General features: G+C 38.9%; 1 protein-coding gene across 1 annotated transcript in view; it reads right to left on the bottom strand.

Moving 5' to 3' along the window:
• Positions 1–3,197: 3,197 nt before the first annotated feature.
• The window catches only part of cemip2 (cell migration inducing hyaluronidase 2), a 51,949-nt gene continuing 36,872 nt past the window's right edge, over positions 3,198–18,274 (bottom strand). The window contains exons 12-24 of the mRNA XM_083903944.1: positions 17,922–18,010; positions 15,131–15,262; positions 14,937–14,972; positions 13,717–13,872; positions 11,350–11,527; positions 10,010–10,225; positions 9,714–9,925; positions 9,432–9,614; positions 7,583–7,802; positions 7,286–7,387; positions 6,212–6,357; positions 4,200–4,306; positions 3,198–4,058 (exon numbers count right to left, since the gene is read on the bottom strand). Of these exons, the coding sequence (XP_083760070.1) occupies positions 3,832–4,058; positions 4,200–4,306; positions 6,212–6,357; positions 7,286–7,387; positions 7,583–7,802; positions 9,432–9,614; positions 9,714–9,925; positions 10,010–10,225; positions 11,350–11,527; positions 13,717–13,872; positions 14,937–14,972; positions 15,131–15,262; positions 17,922–18,010 (2,004 nt within the window). The 3' untranslated portion in view covers positions 3,198–3,831. The remainder of the gene's footprint in view (positions 4,059–4,199; positions 4,307–6,211; positions 6,358–7,285; positions 7,388–7,582; positions 7,803–9,431; positions 9,615–9,713; positions 9,926–10,009; positions 10,226–11,349; positions 11,528–13,716; positions 13,873–14,936; positions 14,973–15,130; positions 15,263–17,921; positions 18,011–18,274) is intronic.

Here is an 18,274-nt window from a genome sequence, read left to right as displayed (position 1 = left end):
ATCAACCATTTTTGTGGAAATAAATTTGAGATTTTTTCTCGCGGCTTCACTTTGAAGCTAATTATTACATCTTTGATGTTTACGTTCAAATAAAACGTGGATTTTTATATAAAAAAGAAAGAGAAGCAGACGATTAAGTTCACAGTGAAGGCAGGCGGTGGTCGAGCGGGTTGTCTAACAACTGTAAGGTTGAGGGTTCGATCCCCGCCGGAGTCCCTTTAACCTGTGTGTGTGAATGAGTGCAGTGTATAAAGCTTTGAGAGCTCCCTGAAAAACACTCTGCTGCCCCCAAGTGGTGAAACTGTGTATAACTGAGGCAAAAATTATGATATTTAGGATTATTAAGTCACCTTAATTCAGAATTATATTAACTTTAGCAGTAAAACAGGACTTTTATCACAAAGCATACGTCGTGTTTATTAAAGTGGAAACTTTATAACAAAAGAAAGGAAAAGACAACAGAAACAATCACATCATCACTCGTCTGTTTTCACTTCCATTACAGTTTGAATTCAACGTCAAAAACAACATATTTACAAAGTTCACTTCTAATAATAATAACAACAATAATAAAAACTATAAACAAAACTAAACAAAAATGTGAATATTTCTCTGGTTGTGCATCGTTAAAGCATCGACAGAAGGACAAAGATAAAAGGTGGAAACGGCTTTTTCTCTCGTAAAACAGTGGAGTGGTTTAAAAAGGCAACAAGGTCACGCGCACACACACACACGCACACACACACGCGCACACACACACGCGCACACACACACTCGCACACACACACTCGCACACACACACTCGCACACACACACACGCACACACACACACACACACACACACACACACACACACACACACACACACACACACACACACACACACACACACACACACACACACACACACACACACACACACACACACACACAGTGGCCTGGAAGGGTCAAACTATGATGACAAAAATGTGAAACACTTTTATAAATCCCAAACAAATGAACTAAAGCCACAATTCTAACAGGAAGTGATCTAATCTCATTTTAAACAACACCACTCCCTTTCAAAGTAAGAGCCACTTTGTCTTTTTTTTTTTTTTTTTAAACTATATCTTATATCAAACATTTGCCATAACATTCACTGGTATTAGTTCATTTTATGAAATAAAATCAATGTTTTTAACCCTTAAAAGTTCAGAGGATGATATTGATTTTTGTTCAACTTTAAAACATCTCAATTCCTTAAATTAGCCTAAAATGGCTAAGCTACACATTGGAGTCGTGAAAACATACCGGCCTTTAAAGGGTTAAAAATATTGATATTTGATGTGTATATTTCAGGCTGAAGTAGCTTTAAAAGATTGACTTATTTAAAGTAGATAAAAATATGAATATATAATATTTTTACAGTTGTTTTTGGGGAGGTGACATTTTCTGCCACGAGGAACAAATTAGTACATTTTATTTTATTTTTAAAGGAACTCTTAAGGGTTAATGTCACTTCCACAAGATCTTTGTCTTAGCAGTTTTTATTTTAAATATTATGTTAGATATGATGTGTGTGACTGTAGCTTTAGTTCATTTGTTTTTCATGTTTGTGTTTAATGTCTTTTCAAAAATGTACATTTCGTCTCAAGCTTTGCAAAAGTGTTTCACATTTTTCACAATAATAGTTTGCACTTCCAGGCCAGCGTAAACACACACACACCCACCCACACACACCCACACCCACACACACCCACCCACACACACACACCCACACACCCACACACCCACACGCACACACACACACGCACACACGCACACACACGCACACACACGCACACACGCACACTTCAGTGGGGGAGCCCTGCTCACATCCAAACACCTCAGACTCAGATTATATTCTGTGAATCTCAACATAAAGCCTTAGACCTCACAGCTGGAATAACGTTGTGTGTGTAATCTGATGCTCACTCTCTTTAAAGAGCACATATATAAATGTTTACTGTATATATATTTATATTTATATTTATATTTGTATAAAACACAGTTGTTTTTGGCAGAAATGCACATGAAGAGATCACGAATGAGGCAGATAATAAAAAAAGAAGAAGAAACACATTCAATAATCCTGCTTTAGACTGAAATAATCATAATAATCATAATCATCATAATAAAAGAAAGAAAAGCAACATTTGAATATGTTAGTGCTGCACATGTGGCCAGCACTGTTCTCTGCAGAGATAAATAAAAAGATACCACTTCTCTTTTTTATTTGTTTGTTTGTTTTTTAAATCCAGTAAAAATCCATTTTATAAAAACAAAGGTGCTTTTAGTCTTTAGTTGCTCAGCTGCACGATGATCAGAGGTTTTTCCAGTTTTCCAGATTCAGTCGTTAACAAACATCAGCAAATAAATCGGAGATTTTTTCATTAAAACACAAACAGAATTTGTCGTCTTTGAATCGGAGCAGAGGAATTATTTGTGTTGAAGCCGCGTCACGTTTTAAATGTTTTAAATGTTTTAAATGCATCAACAGTGAACTTTGAGAAGTGGAAATAAAGAGTTTAACCATCGCGTCAAAGTCAAGTCACCTGATGAAAACAGTCGTATCTGCAGAATCTGGTCTTTATAAAGAGAAAAGAGCGTTGTTGATATTCAGTAAAAATACATGAAATCAATAAAATAACTTGATAAAAAATGAAAAAAGGACTCTAACTGTACGTCCATCACTTCAGTGTTGTGGTGAAAAGTGGACGTGTCTCTAAATGTGACTGATTGACAGGTCAGCGAGCACTCGGATACCTGGGTGATTTCATAGACACTTATTTTGGATTTCATCTTTAAACTGGAAACAGAAATCATGCCACAAGTCTCGTCCTGAGAGCTGAGACGATTAATCGATTACTAAATTAATCGTCAACTATTTTGATAATCGATAATCGGTTTGAAGCTTTTTTCATGATTAAAACAAGATTTCTGATTGTTTTAACTTCTTAAATGTGAATGTTTTCATGGTTTCTTTGCTCCACATGAACAAAGAAATCATTAAAAGTGAATCATTTTGGTTTGTGGACAAAACAAGACATTCGAGAACATCATCATTTCCAGGTTTGACAAACACTGATTAACGTTTTTTAACATTTTATGACATTTTATGAATTCATCGAGAAAATAATCGACCGATTAATCGATTGCCAAAATAACCGTTAGTTGCAGCTCTCGTCCCTAGTTTTAAACCTTCAAGTCTTTTACTTTTTTGTCAAATCGAGTCTCGAGTTCGCCGAGTCGTGTTTTTTAAAAAAGAATTCAGAGTGAATTTTGAGCTGAGTCTCAAATTAATGACATCAAATTGATTTAACGGTAAAATCTTCTGTGAGAAACTTGTGGATTTGCCGTTTCACTCTCAGATGATGTGACCTTTGACCTGTGACCTGTGACCTTTGACCTTTGACCTCAGCACACTTTAATACGGCTTTTCAGTTTCTGGTCGAGTAGAATTATTATTTGAACACCTCGTGATGACCCGATGTTAAAAACATGTTTTCTGAGTTACAGCATTGTCACTTTGGCTGATAAGGCAAGTTGCGTCTTTAAAAAAATAAAAAGAAAGTGCATTGACTCAGCGGCCCAGAGGCACACTTCTACACACACACACACACTTAGACACACACACACTCACAAAAACACTCCCCCGTTCATAAAAACACAAACACACACACACGCCCTCCTCTCTTGGGTAAATGGGTAAACATCTTTGCGATAGTTAATAAATTAAAGGTTCAGCAGTTCACATTCATAAGCTGGTTGTGTGTCTGTGTGTGTGTGTGTGTTTGTGTGCTTTCACATTGGTCATTGTCGTCCCGTGGCTTTTTTCAGCAGCTCCAAGTCTCTGCGTGTCGGAGCTGCAGCTGCAGCAGCTGACGACGAGGAGGCCGCGGTGCAGCCGTATGACTCCAAACCCAGAGGTAAATAACGCTCCTGCGACCCGAGGACGACGCCGCCCTGACCGCTGAGCAGAGACACCCACGACGGAGGTGAAGGAGAAGAACCAGAGAAACCCCAGAAAGACAGAACCTCTGTGGTGAGAGAGTGAACCAGTGAACGAGTGAGTGAGGGACTAACGTCAACGCAGCAGAAAACCACAGTGTGTGTGTGTGTGTGTGTGTGTGTGTGTGTGTGTGTGTGTGTGTGTGTGTGTGTGTGTGTGTGTCACTGACCTTTACTCTGCAGAGAGGCAGCTTTAGCTGCTCCAAAGGAAACGAGGAGAGGAGCCACTTTGACCAGATCTGAGGGATCAGCTCGAGTCGCCATCAGCAACATGGACCTGTGCAATAAACACATTATTATTAATAATGATAATAATAATAATAATAATAATGATAATAATAATAATAATAAAAACAAAACTGATCTCAGGTCTGTTCAAAGAAAAGTGACGTTTCTATGACTTTTTCTAAGGTTTTTCTATCGTCTTATTTAAACTTTCGATACTGAGGAGAGAAGAAAAATGTTATTTAGTTTTTTCTGCACAGAGTCTCTGCACGTTTTCAACAAGTCAAATTTAAGACTTTTTAAGACTTTTTTAAGACCACAATGAATAAAATTTAAGACCCATTTCAAATCCATATTGGCAAAAAACTACAAAAGACATGAAGGAAAATATTGGAGCCACAAATCGTTGAACTTACAATTTGTCTTAGCTGTGGGCTTTCGTTAAGTTTTCTCCGCTGCTATGCTAAGCTAAGTAACACACAGTGGCGCGCACACAACACACAAGCTAGTGGTGCTCGATAAATTCTCCCCGGGCAGCACAGGTGGACTACTTTAGTTCCGTGTTGTAGTTATTGTTGTTATCGCATCCTCAAAAATCAAAACATTTCAAAGCAAGACTGAAGTTTATGCACGTTTTAAATAAAGGTAACCTTCATAGATTTTTAAGACCTTTCAACATTGTATTTAAGACCTTTTTTGGAGATTTTATGAGAATTTAAGACATTTTAAGGCCTTAAATTCAAATGATTGGATTTAAGACTTTTAAAGACTTCTTAAGACCCCGCAGATACCCTGTCTGCATGTCCTGTACAGGAGAAGAATTGACAATAAAAGTCTTTGAATCTTGAATTAATCTTTGAATTGTATGTGTGCACTGCAGCGCAAATGATAAACATGAACTAAACCATGAATCAGGTCGTGAAAACCAAAGAAAATCAGCTTTAAGTCAAACAGTTTTAAAGTCTCTGAAACTAAAATGCTTTGTGATAAATAACCAGCTAGTAAATCATAATCAGAAAATGCCTCTTATGAAAAAGGCAAACATACAGTTAGGTACATATATTATATATTTGGACAATAAATCAAGTCATTTATAGACAATAATAACCTATAGAAACCTATTGTTCAATCCCTCAAATTAAAGATGAGTCCTCACTTTAATCTCATCTTGATTTGATTTATTTTAAATTAATTGTGGTAAATTAGGTTCAAGGATTCTCTGTTGAATGATGAGAAAAGTCTGAAGATTTACAAAGAAGTTTACAGAGTTATCGTGTCAGAGATAAACTAACACGTCTGAACCACTATGTTGTTCAAAATTGTAATTTTTTTCAAAGAAAAATTTGGTCCAAAATTGGACAAAAACTACATAATATACTATGTCGTCTCCCAAATTTGACAATTTTTTTCAAAAAAAATTTCGGTCCAAAATGTGACAATTTTTTTAAAGGAAAATTTCAATGCCAACATTTGACAAAAAAGTCATACTATATTATGTCGTTCAAAATGTTAACATTTTTGGGGAAAAAAGTTTTTGGTCCAAAATTTGACAAAAACGTTGTACTATACTATGTCGTCCCAAATTTGACAATTTTTTTCTAAAAAAAAATTCATAAACACCAGGTTCTGTGGTGAAGTATTTGAAAAACGTTGACGACTGAAAATGAAGAAGAAGATGATGAAGACACAGACGTCAGCGAGGATCATTTCCTCATGGACAGAAAAACCATTGAGCTTCAGCCAAAGTTTCAGCCATTTTAAAGGTCACTATATATATTTACAGAGTTAATATTATTAACTCTGTAAATATTAACTCCATCTCTGTGGATTTGAGCTTTTGCTGCCAACATGATGCTGTAAACTCTATCAAAGCTCTGTAGATGCTGAACTGATATGTCTGATTATTTAGTATATGAATCATAAAATACATCAATAATCCTTTTATAAAGATTCTCACCTCTTTGGTATTCCTGTTTTTAGGTATTGTTCCATTTTGGCGTCCATTTTAGAAAATGAGGTTTTCTTGGTGACTTTTCCAGAGCAGGCGTCGACTGTGACCAGGAAATATCCAGAGTGAGAGAACAACATGGTCGCCTCGTTCACCTGGAACACGATTCACACGTTCATTCACACACATCAAAGACGATCATTAGTGCTACACCTTTATTTCTCTTTATACAGAAGGAGGTGAAGTTCACAGCAGTGGAGTTAAAGGAGATTTAAACGTGCAGAAAGTGAAAGTGTGTCTCAGGAGAACTCCAGGAAACAAACACGTGTTCTTTAAGAGTCTGTTTGAGAAATGAAGCCGAGGACAGAATGACCTGAGCAGATCTGTTCATCAATTATTCATCTGTTCATCAACTATTCATCAACTATTTAGTCTCATAAATCAGTCAGAGATCTTTATTATCTTGTTATGATGAACAGATAATATACTAAGACATTAAATGATACTTATAAGCTTTTAATTACACATGTTCACGTGTTATTTACTCATTATTTGACTGTTTTTTATTATTTATGGATCCAGTTTTTATCATAAATATGTTTTTATTGTCATTTCAGATCAAAACAAAAGACTTTTACTTTGAAATTCTGTGTAAAATCACCAAGAATATATTTTTCCTACGATATCCCAATCATTTAAAGACCATATAGCTGTTGTTTTACTATTCTCATTTTTGTTTGGTCTACATCAGTGGTCTCAAACCTGTGGCCTGTGGTCCACATGTGGCCCCTCTAAAGATTTCATGTGGCCCCTCCACTAAAAAAAGTTTGTTTTTGACAATTATAGACTAATTTTGCATCATACATATTGTTTTATTGTGAAATAATGTGATATTTCATCACAAATGCTATTATTTCTATATCACAATGATCATTTTAAGCTCTTTTTCCGCCCACACAGTTGGATTATTCATCACTTGAACAGATGAGAAGCTCATGCCTCCAGGTCACCTGAGTTAGAGACCGCTGGTGTGTGTGTGTGTGTGTGTGTGTGTGTGTGTGTGTGCGTGTGTGTCAGACTCACAGTGATGGAGGAGCTGTTATCTCCTCTCTGCTGCTCGCTGCTGCTCAGAGACTTGATTTGAGTTTGGAGGTAGACGGTCCACGGTTCACTGGAAAACACAAGCTGAGAGAGACACACACAGACACACACACAGACACACACACACAGACACACACACAGACACACACACACAGACACACAGACACACACACACACACACACACACACACACACACACACACACACACACACACACACAGGTCAGATTGTGTCTTTTTAAAAGCGACGACGGTGTTAAACACGAGCGAGAATCCAAACCTGTTTAGCTCCACAGTCTTTGCAGGGCTGTGTGTTCAGCGCTGGCATCGGCACAGCAGCTGAAGGAGTCTTGGAGTATTTGGGATAAGCTTTGGTCGTGCAGTTACACGTCTGTTTGGAGGACGTCGTCGCCACGATCTTCACTCGCTCGCAGCCTTTCACTGAGCAGTAACTCTGGCCTTCACGACCGTGACGAGCTCGCAGGTAGAGCCACAACAAACTGGGTATTCAGAGAAGGGAAATAAGAGGGGAAATAATACGTTTACGTGGTTTTGTCAAGATTTGTGATACAGTATTTGACACGTGTGGTGTTTTTTAAGTCTAGTTCTGCATTTGCTTTTGTTTTTTTATGTTTCTTTATGCTTTGACGATGTGAAATTAAGCACTTTCTTAAGAGTTTCTTTTGGCAATTTGGTGTTAAAAATGACTGAAAACACAACTTTTCACATGTTTAAATTAATTTTAGCACATGGTCTTGCTGCAAGCTTTGTTTACTTGTTTCAATTGTATTATTAGCTAACATTTTACATTTATTTTCACCATATTTTTATTGATTTAAGACAGGGGTTCTCAAAGTTTTGATACCTGAGGGCCAATTTAGGTACCGGACATTGGACTGAGGGCCGCCAAAGAAAAAAAAAAGAAAAAAAACTGAAAGAAATCCAATTTGTAATAACTGCCGTCCAAAATTTGACAAAAAACATTTTTTTTTTAATTCTTGGTCCAAAATTTGAAAAAAAAACGACATACTATGTCGTCCAAAATGTGACAATTTTTTTGAAAAACATTTTTGGACCAACAATTTTTTGGGACAAAAATGACATAATATACTATGCCGTCTCCCAAATGTGACAATTTTTTTCAAAAAAATTTAGGTTCAAAATTGGACATTTTTTGGGGGGAAATTTTATATATTATGTCGTTCAAAATTTTAACATTTTTTGGGGGAAAAGTTTTTGGTCCAAAATTTGACAAAAACATCATACTATACTATGTCGTCCAAAATGTACAATTTTTTGGGGAAAAATTTCAACGCCAAAATTTGACAAAAACGTCATACTATACTATGTCATCCAAAATTTGATGACATAGTATATACAGTTGTAGAGTTTACACTTATTTGTCTGTATCCAGTTATGTCAAATAAACATTTAACAAGCTTAGTAGCTCCTGGATTAAAACTATCAACTGTAATTCATTGCGGGCCGCCAGAAATGTTTCTGCGGGTTTGCATTTTAATTGTGTGATTTTATCATTTTAAAAGAACTTGTAGCACCCTGTTTTGAGTGTTCCACAAACAATTAAAGATTATTTTTACCTTTACAATAAAAAGAACATTGTCAACTTTAACAGGGTCAGGTTTCAACAAGTCAAATTTAAGACTTTTTAAGACCATAATGAATACAATTTAAGACCCATTTCAAATCCATACTGGCAAAAAAGTACAAAAGAAATGAAGGAAAATTGGAGCCACAAATCGTTGAACTTGCAATTTTGGCTTAGCTGTGGCCTTTCATTAAGTTTTCTCCGCTGCTATGCTAAGATAACACACCGCAGCGCGTACAGCACGCTAGCTAGTGGTGATCGATAAATTCTCCCCGGGCAGCACAGGTGACCTACTTTAGTTCCGTGTTGTAGTTATTGTTGTTATCACATCCTCAAAACTAGAAACATTTCAAAGCGAGACTGAAGTTTATGCATGTTTTAAATAAAAGTAACGTTAATAGATTTTTAAGACCTTTCAAATTTGTATTTAAGACCTTTTATGAGATTTTAGGAGAATTTAAGACATTTTAAGGCCTTAAATTTAAATTATTGGATTTAAGACTTAAGAAGACCGTTTCCTCACCCGACCGGCTGATCAAAGAAGTATTTTCTCTCCGTCGGCTTCTTCTCCAGCTCCGCTAACGACGACACGGTGCCGTAGTCCGTGAGCTCCATGAAGGTGTTGCTCTGTCTGTCGTTGATGTCGGCCATGATCTGGAAGGTGGTTTCTGACGGGTAACAGAGGCCGACCAGCGCCCAGTCGTCTCTGAGGGACGGAAAGAAAAAACAGGACGTTAGAGGACGTCACCGTCGAGCAGCCGTATGCATTTCTCTCTGTGTGTGTGTTTGAACTCGTGTCACTCACTTGTCAAAGTTGACCAGCGACAGGACGACCTCTCTGGGCGCTGGTCCACTCCAGTGCAGCGTGTAGCTCTTGCTCATCATCAGGACAGGCTGATACTGCTGAGACGGCGCCCCCTGGCTGTTCGTGCCCCTCAGCACCAGCGGAGCGCTCGGATATTCGTCTCTGCTGATGGACAGAGTGAGACTGGGAGCTCCCTGAGTCTGCACGTACACCTGAAGAAGAAGAGGTCAAAGGTCAGGACGAGTGCGCACACACACAAACAGAGAAGAAGAGTGAGCTGTGTGAAGCTGCTCTACCTGAGAGTATCGTCCACTGCAGATGACTCCGCTCCACTGAGACATGAGCACACATTCTGGATGTCTGATCAGGTAATTGTCCGCTCTGCCCACGTAGGTGTCTTTGTAGCCCGTGACTGAGCCGTCCACGTCGTGGAAGATGGAGTTTTTGTCTCCGTCCAGGTCGTTTTCTTCAAACCACTGACCGGGGCGACCGAAGAACGCCCGCAGACCAACCTGAGGATGTCAGGGGAAAAGAGGAAACATTTTAATGAATTTTTGAAAATCACTGAATGACTTGAAATGTACCATGATAATAGTCGGATTCGCCCTGAACAAGGATCTGTTGAAAATATTTGCATATCTCTTAAGGAATAATTTTAATGAAGTTTTGAAATTCAGGAAACGAGCCATTTGCCCTGATGCACTTTGACAGTGAGCTGACTTTCTTCTCAAAAACAAAAAGTATCTCGGAATGACTTGAAATTTACCATCATAATAGTCGGCATCGCCCTGAACAAGGATCTGTTGAAAATATTTGCAAACCTCTTAGGGAATAATTTTAATGAATTTTTGAAAATCAGGAAATGATCCATTTGCCCTGATGCACTTTGAAAGTGAGCTGACTTTCTTCTCAAAAACAAAAAGTATCTCGGAATGACTTGAAATTTACCATCGTAATAGTCGGCATCACCCTGAACAAGGATCCGTTGAAAATATTTGCAAACCTCTTAAGGAATAATTTTAATGAATTTTTTAATGATCCAGTGAGCTTTTCGACAAATATTCAATCTTTTAAACCATTTACTTACTAACTTAACTTATTGCAAAAACAGTTGGTGACATTACAGGAAGGACAGCGAGAGAGAGAGAGAGACAGGAAAACGTGCAGCAAAGAGCCAAAACGTCCAAAACTGGAGGCCACTGTAGTGCACTGTCTATTACAACCACAAGAGGGCGTTGTTGATTTACATTGGTTTCACCACAGGCTTCTCTTCTCTGTGGACTTCTCTCTTCTGCTGATTCAAGTCAGTGACAGTAAGTGTGTGATGGTGATGTGACTGATTCAATGTGTGGGGGGAAGGTCTGAAGAGTGAGGGGAGGAAATATGAGCAAAATACAGAAGAGGAAACAATCAGAGTCCTGTGAAGACTGTGCTGTGTGAGGAAAGACTGTCAGTCAAAGTGATTGCAACATAACATAAGAAACAGATGAAGCAACATTTATGATTGAAAACAGAACATAAAAGAGTCTCATGGTGGTATTTACAGTGAAATATAATCTGGTCAAACTGATTATAAACCATTAATACAAGCAGATTATTTAAAACCGATGGTATACACGGAATCTTTATTACTCACAGTGGAGTGGAAGCTGAGCTGGGACAAGTTGTTTCTCGGCGTGAGCTGCCAGGTGTTCTTCAGATTAAATCCCACCGCGTTGGTGTAGCGCTCCGGCGTGGGGATGAAACCACGGAATGTGCTCTGCGTGAGCCGCACCGGACCGTCGTAGATCTGGAAACCACGGATCGGGAACGTCCTGCGGTTAAAACCAGAGAGCGAGAGAGAAAAAATAGTTCCTCAGTAAATTTGGTAAAAGAACACAGGGTTTGCTCATTGATTGACTCAAACTCTGCGATACAAAAACATGATTCAATCAGGAATAACGATAACTTCAAATTACATCAGGAAAAACAGAGGAAACTAGAGTGGTGATAGTCGATGACTACTAATGTTCCGCGCTGAGTCCATGCGCCCACATTTTTATGCCAATTTTAATGCAATGTGGTGTGCAGCGGTGACCTTGAAAAGTAGGTCAAGGTCACCGATCTTCGAACTTGTTCAAGATACTTGTAAGAGGCATCCACAGTGCCAGTTTGGCAGCAATACAATAAATATTTGTCAAGTTATCGTGTTGACAAGCTTGAAAAGTGCCGGTTTTTGGCTATTTTCCAAGTTCCAAGTGCAGCTGTGACCTTGAAAAGTAGGTCAAGGTCACCCATCTTCGAACTTATCCAAGACACTTGTAAGAGGCATGGACAGTGCCAGTTTGACATCAATATGTCGAATATTTGTCAAGTTATCGTGTTGACAAGCTCGTAAAGTGCCGTTTACACATTTCTCACATTTCCCCGCAAAAAAAACGCATAAAAATTCACGAAAAAATTCAAAAAAAGTTTTTGGGACAAAACTGAAAAAATGCCTAGAGATTTTCACCCACTAAACAATCCTGCAAAATGTGAAGGACGTACGCGCACAGGAAGGTATTCATTTTAGTCCGGACGGACGGAACGGTGCGAACGCTATATGCTATATGAGCATAAAAACAAACAAAAATCTAGATTAAAATAGGACCTAAAACATAATAATGTGCTTTAAAATCATGAGAATAGAAATGTTTTTTACCCAGATTTAAAAAAAAATGTCATGCAATACTATCAGACCAGACTGAAGGGGCGTTTGTTTGTGTGTATGCAGCAGCAGCAGCAGCAGCAGCAGCAGCAGCACAGAAGCAGGTGGAGACAGGAAGTCTTTTTATCCCATCAAACTCCTAAAGGAGCAGGTTTTTAGAGAGACAGAATTCACTTCTCAGACGTTTTTGTGTGTGGGAGTCTCTTTGTGTCTTTATCAGCACAATGTTGCTGTTGTCTCGCCTTAAAGCCGATCACTTCCTGTGTGCAGCGCGGCGGCGTGTACACAGAGAGGGTTTGTGTGGAGGTGAGCGACTTGGCCTGAATGTAAAGGACGCCACTGTTTTAACTGTCATCTGTATTTGACGTTAATGACGCCCTTATTTACATTGTAATTAAAGGATTAGCACGTCTATTTTCTGGCCCGGAAAAACCAGCAGTGTCAGCACCTCTGACAGTAACTGGTGATGACGATGATAATGATGTCACAGTGCGGTCAGGAAAACCTGTAAAACGCTTGTTAAACAGTACAAAGTCATGACAGCGGTCACAAACAAACAATCTGTGGTTTTTAAGACTTGAAGAACAAAAGCAGCTGTTTGTTATAAATGTTTCTGTGTGTGTGTTTGTGTGTGTGCATCACAATATCTGTAATTAAATTCTAAAGATTCAAATCTCTGCTCTTATTAGGACTGCATGAATATCCTCTGCATAAAATGAGGTCAAAGTCTTAGAGCTGGCACATACTTCTGTCTTATCACACATTTCTCTGTTATCAGGAGAACAAGATCTTCACATTCTGTTCAAATAACAGAAGGAAATGAGCGACGTGAGAGCTGTGCGTCACAAGTCTTGATGAGTCAAAGCAAACACTTCTTCTTCTTCTGCTTCAATGACTCAGCCACAGCTACGTAATCATGTCAGCCTCAGCCTCAGCTTCAGCCTCAGCCTCGCCACCATCTTCTCAGAAAACTCTTTAAAATATCACCAGAGGGAAGTCAAACACCACTTCCTTTCACAAGTTCACCGACAATCAAAAGCAGCTGCAGCAGCAGCAGCAGCAGCCTCATCTGTCCTCATCTGTCCATCTATAGAGATGTTCTGTCTGAGCGGCTGACTTTGTCCTCCATGTTTGTTTTTCTCAGGATTCTCCTCAGGGCTGCTGCTGCTCCTCCAACACCAGGCCCTCAATCTCCTGAGAGAACTTTGCTTTGATTTGGACGTTTCCTCCTCACATAATCCCTCACATAAATCTACACTCCATTCATACTTTTAAGCTGCAGATAAGTCTTATATATCCTCTCTTTTCCCCCCTCACCTGTTCCTGGGCAGCGTCCTCATCTTAGCATCAGCTCCTCCTGGTCCCCAGTATTTATTCTGTCCTCCGTTGGTTCCTCTGTTCTGACTTTCACCCACAAACAGAGACTGTTTCACCTCCTGACTCGAGCCTTCATCCTTAGGGTAGCTGCCGTCACTGGAGAATAAAGAGAACAAGTATATATATGTATATATTAGTGCTCTCAAACGCGTTTAACGGCGTCAATGTTAACGCATTTTACCGCACGGCGCGTTTCCATCACGACTGACCGGAAAAAGACGAGCGTGACGTCATGTTTACGTGACTCCCCGATTGTTAAAATGATTCTCTAAAGTAACGCTAAACTTTAAAAACAGAGGCACACATAAGCAGTACACAGGTATGCTGGTTATTTGTTAGCGCTGCTCTTTTCCTATAATAAACAGACCGCTCCAGTTCCACTGTAGGTGGCGCTAACAGCGCTAAAAGGAGCTAATGCAGCTAGTCGCAACACGTAAACATGGCGCCATGCGTGTCTTTTTCCGGTCAGTCGTCATGGAAACGTGTCGTGCGTCAACGCGCGTTAACCTACTGCGCATCACTAGTATATATGCTGTATATTGGAATTAAAACACCAAACAAATGAGTTAAAATCTATTTCTCAACTTTATTTAACAAAAAATAGTGCACAATGCCTTTAAGCAGTGTTTAAAACAGTGTTTGAAATTAGCCTTGCTAACTAACTCACAATATAAGAGTAAATTATTGTGCACTTTACTGTTTTTGACAATTTTTCATGCCTTTTCCCTACAGCTAATATCAATAAAGCAGCTATTTTAAGTAATAAATGTTTAACACGTTTATTTACACAGGTTATTGAATATATCTTTATTTAAATCTACGGTAAATTGTCCCATAAAATCACCCACTCTCTGGAAATGACTGATATGATGAAGCAGTGTTTCCCAAACTTTACTTATGGGGAAAGATGGCAAACTATTGTGACCCAAAGCACAATAAAAAACCATGACAAGAGCAGATTCATTTACAGCCATATAATGACTTAAAACTCAATGTTATGCATAGTATTTATAACATGCGCATGAATCTTAAATAAAAGAGCAGGAAAATTCTGCTGAGCCACACAAAATCTCCTGTGAAATGTTTTTGTGTGGACAAAAGCAAAATACAAATCAATAAAATGACAACACAATTCTCATAGAAGAGTGATTTATACAAACCTGGCGAAGGATAATCCCACTCCATTGTCTGCAAATCTAGAGCAGAGAAAACGTGTGTTACAGTGTTAGTGAGCAACATCATCATCATCATCATCATCATCATCATCATCATCATCATCATCATCATCATCATCATCATCATCATCATCACAGGAAACATCCCGATCACATGATTCACGGCGGAGTCGACTCACCCAGAGTTCTGGATGATGATGTCACCGCCTCGTATCCACGCTCCCAGGTCGTTGTTCTTGAAGGAGATGAGCGTGTCGATGACGGCCGCCACGCGAGGGCGACTGGGATCAGAGTCCTGGTGTGGTCTGAACCTGGACACACACACACACACACACACACACACACACACACACACACACATTAATCATGACATTTGTCTTTGACTGCATTCATTTCCTCCCCGTGTGAGGTTTTTAAACCACAATGTTTTTCTTTAGTGATGTCTAACGTCGGCCCGTGCACAAATCACACACACACACACACACACGAGGGAGGATATGAGCGAGCAGCAGAGCTGATAATCATCATCCTGTCGATCTATAAATCTGCACAAACATAATTTACGAGTGGATTTGAAGTGCAGGCTCACATGCTTCAGGCTTCAGGCTGCAGCAGAGTCTCTCTCTCTCTCTCTGGTTTTGTCCACCACATCGTAGTAAAGTACATTACGTCATTCAATATATTAAAAAAAAAGAAAAGGTTTTATCCCCCGGCAGAGTCATAAATGTACTGTAAGTTTTATTTTATGGCTGACTTCCTATTAGATGAGGAAATATCTTGTGTACGACGTTGAAACAAACCAGAAAACCTAGTTTTTTTTTCATATTTCCTCAAAATTATTGGATTATTCCCCTTTTTTTTTCCACCTTTACGGTCCATAATTCAGGAGACAGCTCAGTGTTATTAGTCAGACTTCCCACAGAGGAACTTATAACAAGTATGCAACTGCATAGTAGTCTTTACAGGTGTTCTATGATTTGTTCGACTTGACAAATCGGGTGATTTATAGATGAATCTACCACGTTTTTTTAAATACGGGCATTGGTCGATTAATTATTAGTTATTAATCCACCGGTTATTACTCAGAAAACTTGATTGATGTCACTAAATATTACTTTTCTGCTTTTTAATGACCTGTATTGTGTATTAATATTGAGTTTATACATGAGTTTTATTGAAAATACTGTATTTAATCGCACCGCAGTGCAGTTATAAACTGTAGATCGCAGAAACATTGTTTAATATCACTGAACACAAAATATAATGTGATTGTGTCTGTTTTCTATGTCTCACTTAACGTATGAATGTGCGTATGCTTTGTCACTGAGACGTAAAAAAATTATATGAATAAAATAAGAGAGAAATTCCATTAATGTTATGAAGTTCTGGCTGTTTTTAAAAGAACCGGACGACGTAGCGTTTAGGGAACACCACGTTGTAGTAGTAATTGTTATATCTGACATGAGCCTGCATGTAAAGTATTTAGAGAAACACGAGTAAATTATAGGGAGAGAAAATAACCAGCGTCACACTCTCTCACACACTCTCTGCAAACACACACAGCGTCATCCAATTAAACTCTCGACGTGAAGAAAAACTCCTGCTGCAGGATTCTCCATCGTATGTCTGGAAAAACCTGAGAGCACACGCTGTTACGCTAAGACGAGGAGGAGGTAGAAAAAAAAGCCTGTACCATAACCAGAGCAGCTCTAATTCCCTGTGAAGCATTTATGTAGAAAGAAAAACAAATATAAGAGGGCGTGCACCGCTGCAGTTTATGATTTAAATGATCAGAAGACGACTTAAATCACTGCAGGACTTAATTAAATCCAGTGTCTTTTACATACTTTCTTACAATGACTCCACAACTCCCCCCCTCTCGTTCGTTTAATGCTAAGTACACATTTTAAAAACCTCCTCCTCATACCACTGCCCACACAAACACACAAACACACACACACACACACACACACACACACACACACACACACACACACACACACACACACACACACACACACACACACACAGCATGGTCAGCCTCCGTCTCAGTGGACACATCAGATTTTTTCCGTCTGGTTGAGGACTGTATTTGGAGCACAGGGAGCTGCAGAGAGTGGAAACTCTATCTGTGAAAGCCTTATTTTCTCTGTCAACACAAACCTGACAGAGCTTCCACTAAAACGCACTAACAGAGTAAGAGAGTAAAAGGCCGTCCACTGTTTCTGAGCCACAGTCGGCAAACTGCGTCCTCGTATCCTCGCACATATATACGGATAAGAAGCTGTAAATAACTGTAACTCTTAATGACCGTGACTTTAAACAAACATGTTAGTGAACCACAAAAACCTCAACATTTACATAAAGTAACTGTGCACCACAAGGCAAAGATATATAGAGGATTTTTGTCCAGTCCTGCAGTAATATTGGACGAAGACAATGGAAAAAATAAGATTTAGTGTCCACTCATCTCTGAGCAAACTGATGAATATTCTTTTTAGAATTCTAGAGAAAGCTCTGATTCGAAAAGGGAACTCGACAGATACTTCTGATAAGATAAGAAAACATTTAAATGATTTACCCAAGACAATTTCCTCCTTTTTTTCCTTCCCTTTTTGATTTGAAGGGTTCATTGGCTGAAGTATGTTTACATTAGTGTACAATAACCTTTAAAATAAAATAGAACAAGCCTTTTATATGAACTGAAAGAAAGGGTCTTGCAATATGGAGGCCGCCATTTTGTGCCACCATGTTTCTTCAGCAGCCACAGAGCGTTTTGCATTTTGGAGCAGAAAAACAACACCCTTTTTGGTGAGTTAAGGCCACCGTAGTTCACTGACACGCTTGGGAAGTGAAGGGTGAGTAAAGGACTCCTTTATCAATCTCATGTAACTCATTCTTACACACTGGGCCTTTAAATTTCACATATTAAACATTATGAACAAGAGAGACACACACACACACACAAACCTGGCACTGTTGTCCAGACACAGATATTCCCGAGGGTCGGCAGCACTGGCATTAGTGGTCTTCACTCCTTTATCGATGAACAGTCCGGCCTGTGAAAAAGAGAAAGAAAGAACGATGGAGGGATGACAGCAAAATGTCAAATTTCCTATATTGCTCAGTTGAAGCTCACATAGAGTGGTCCTGTTGCACATATAGTTATGGAGGTCTACTTACATACATTAACTTGTTTTTATGCTCAAAAACCTCCTAGTTGCTGTAAACGAGCCTATAGAAATTCTCTTTTCTGACGCTGTTTCCCAGCCGCGATATTTCAGACATAAATCTATCACCCAGAGTCTTGTGATTGGCCAGTA

The sequence above is a fragment of the Microchirus variegatus genome (genome assembly GCF_963457635.1).
Source record: "Microchirus variegatus genome assembly, chromosome: 17".
Lineage (NCBI taxonomy): Eukaryota > Metazoa > Chordata > Actinopteri > Pleuronectiformes > Soleidae > Microchirus > Microchirus variegatus.
This window is presented reverse-complemented; position numbering and strand designations above follow the sequence as displayed.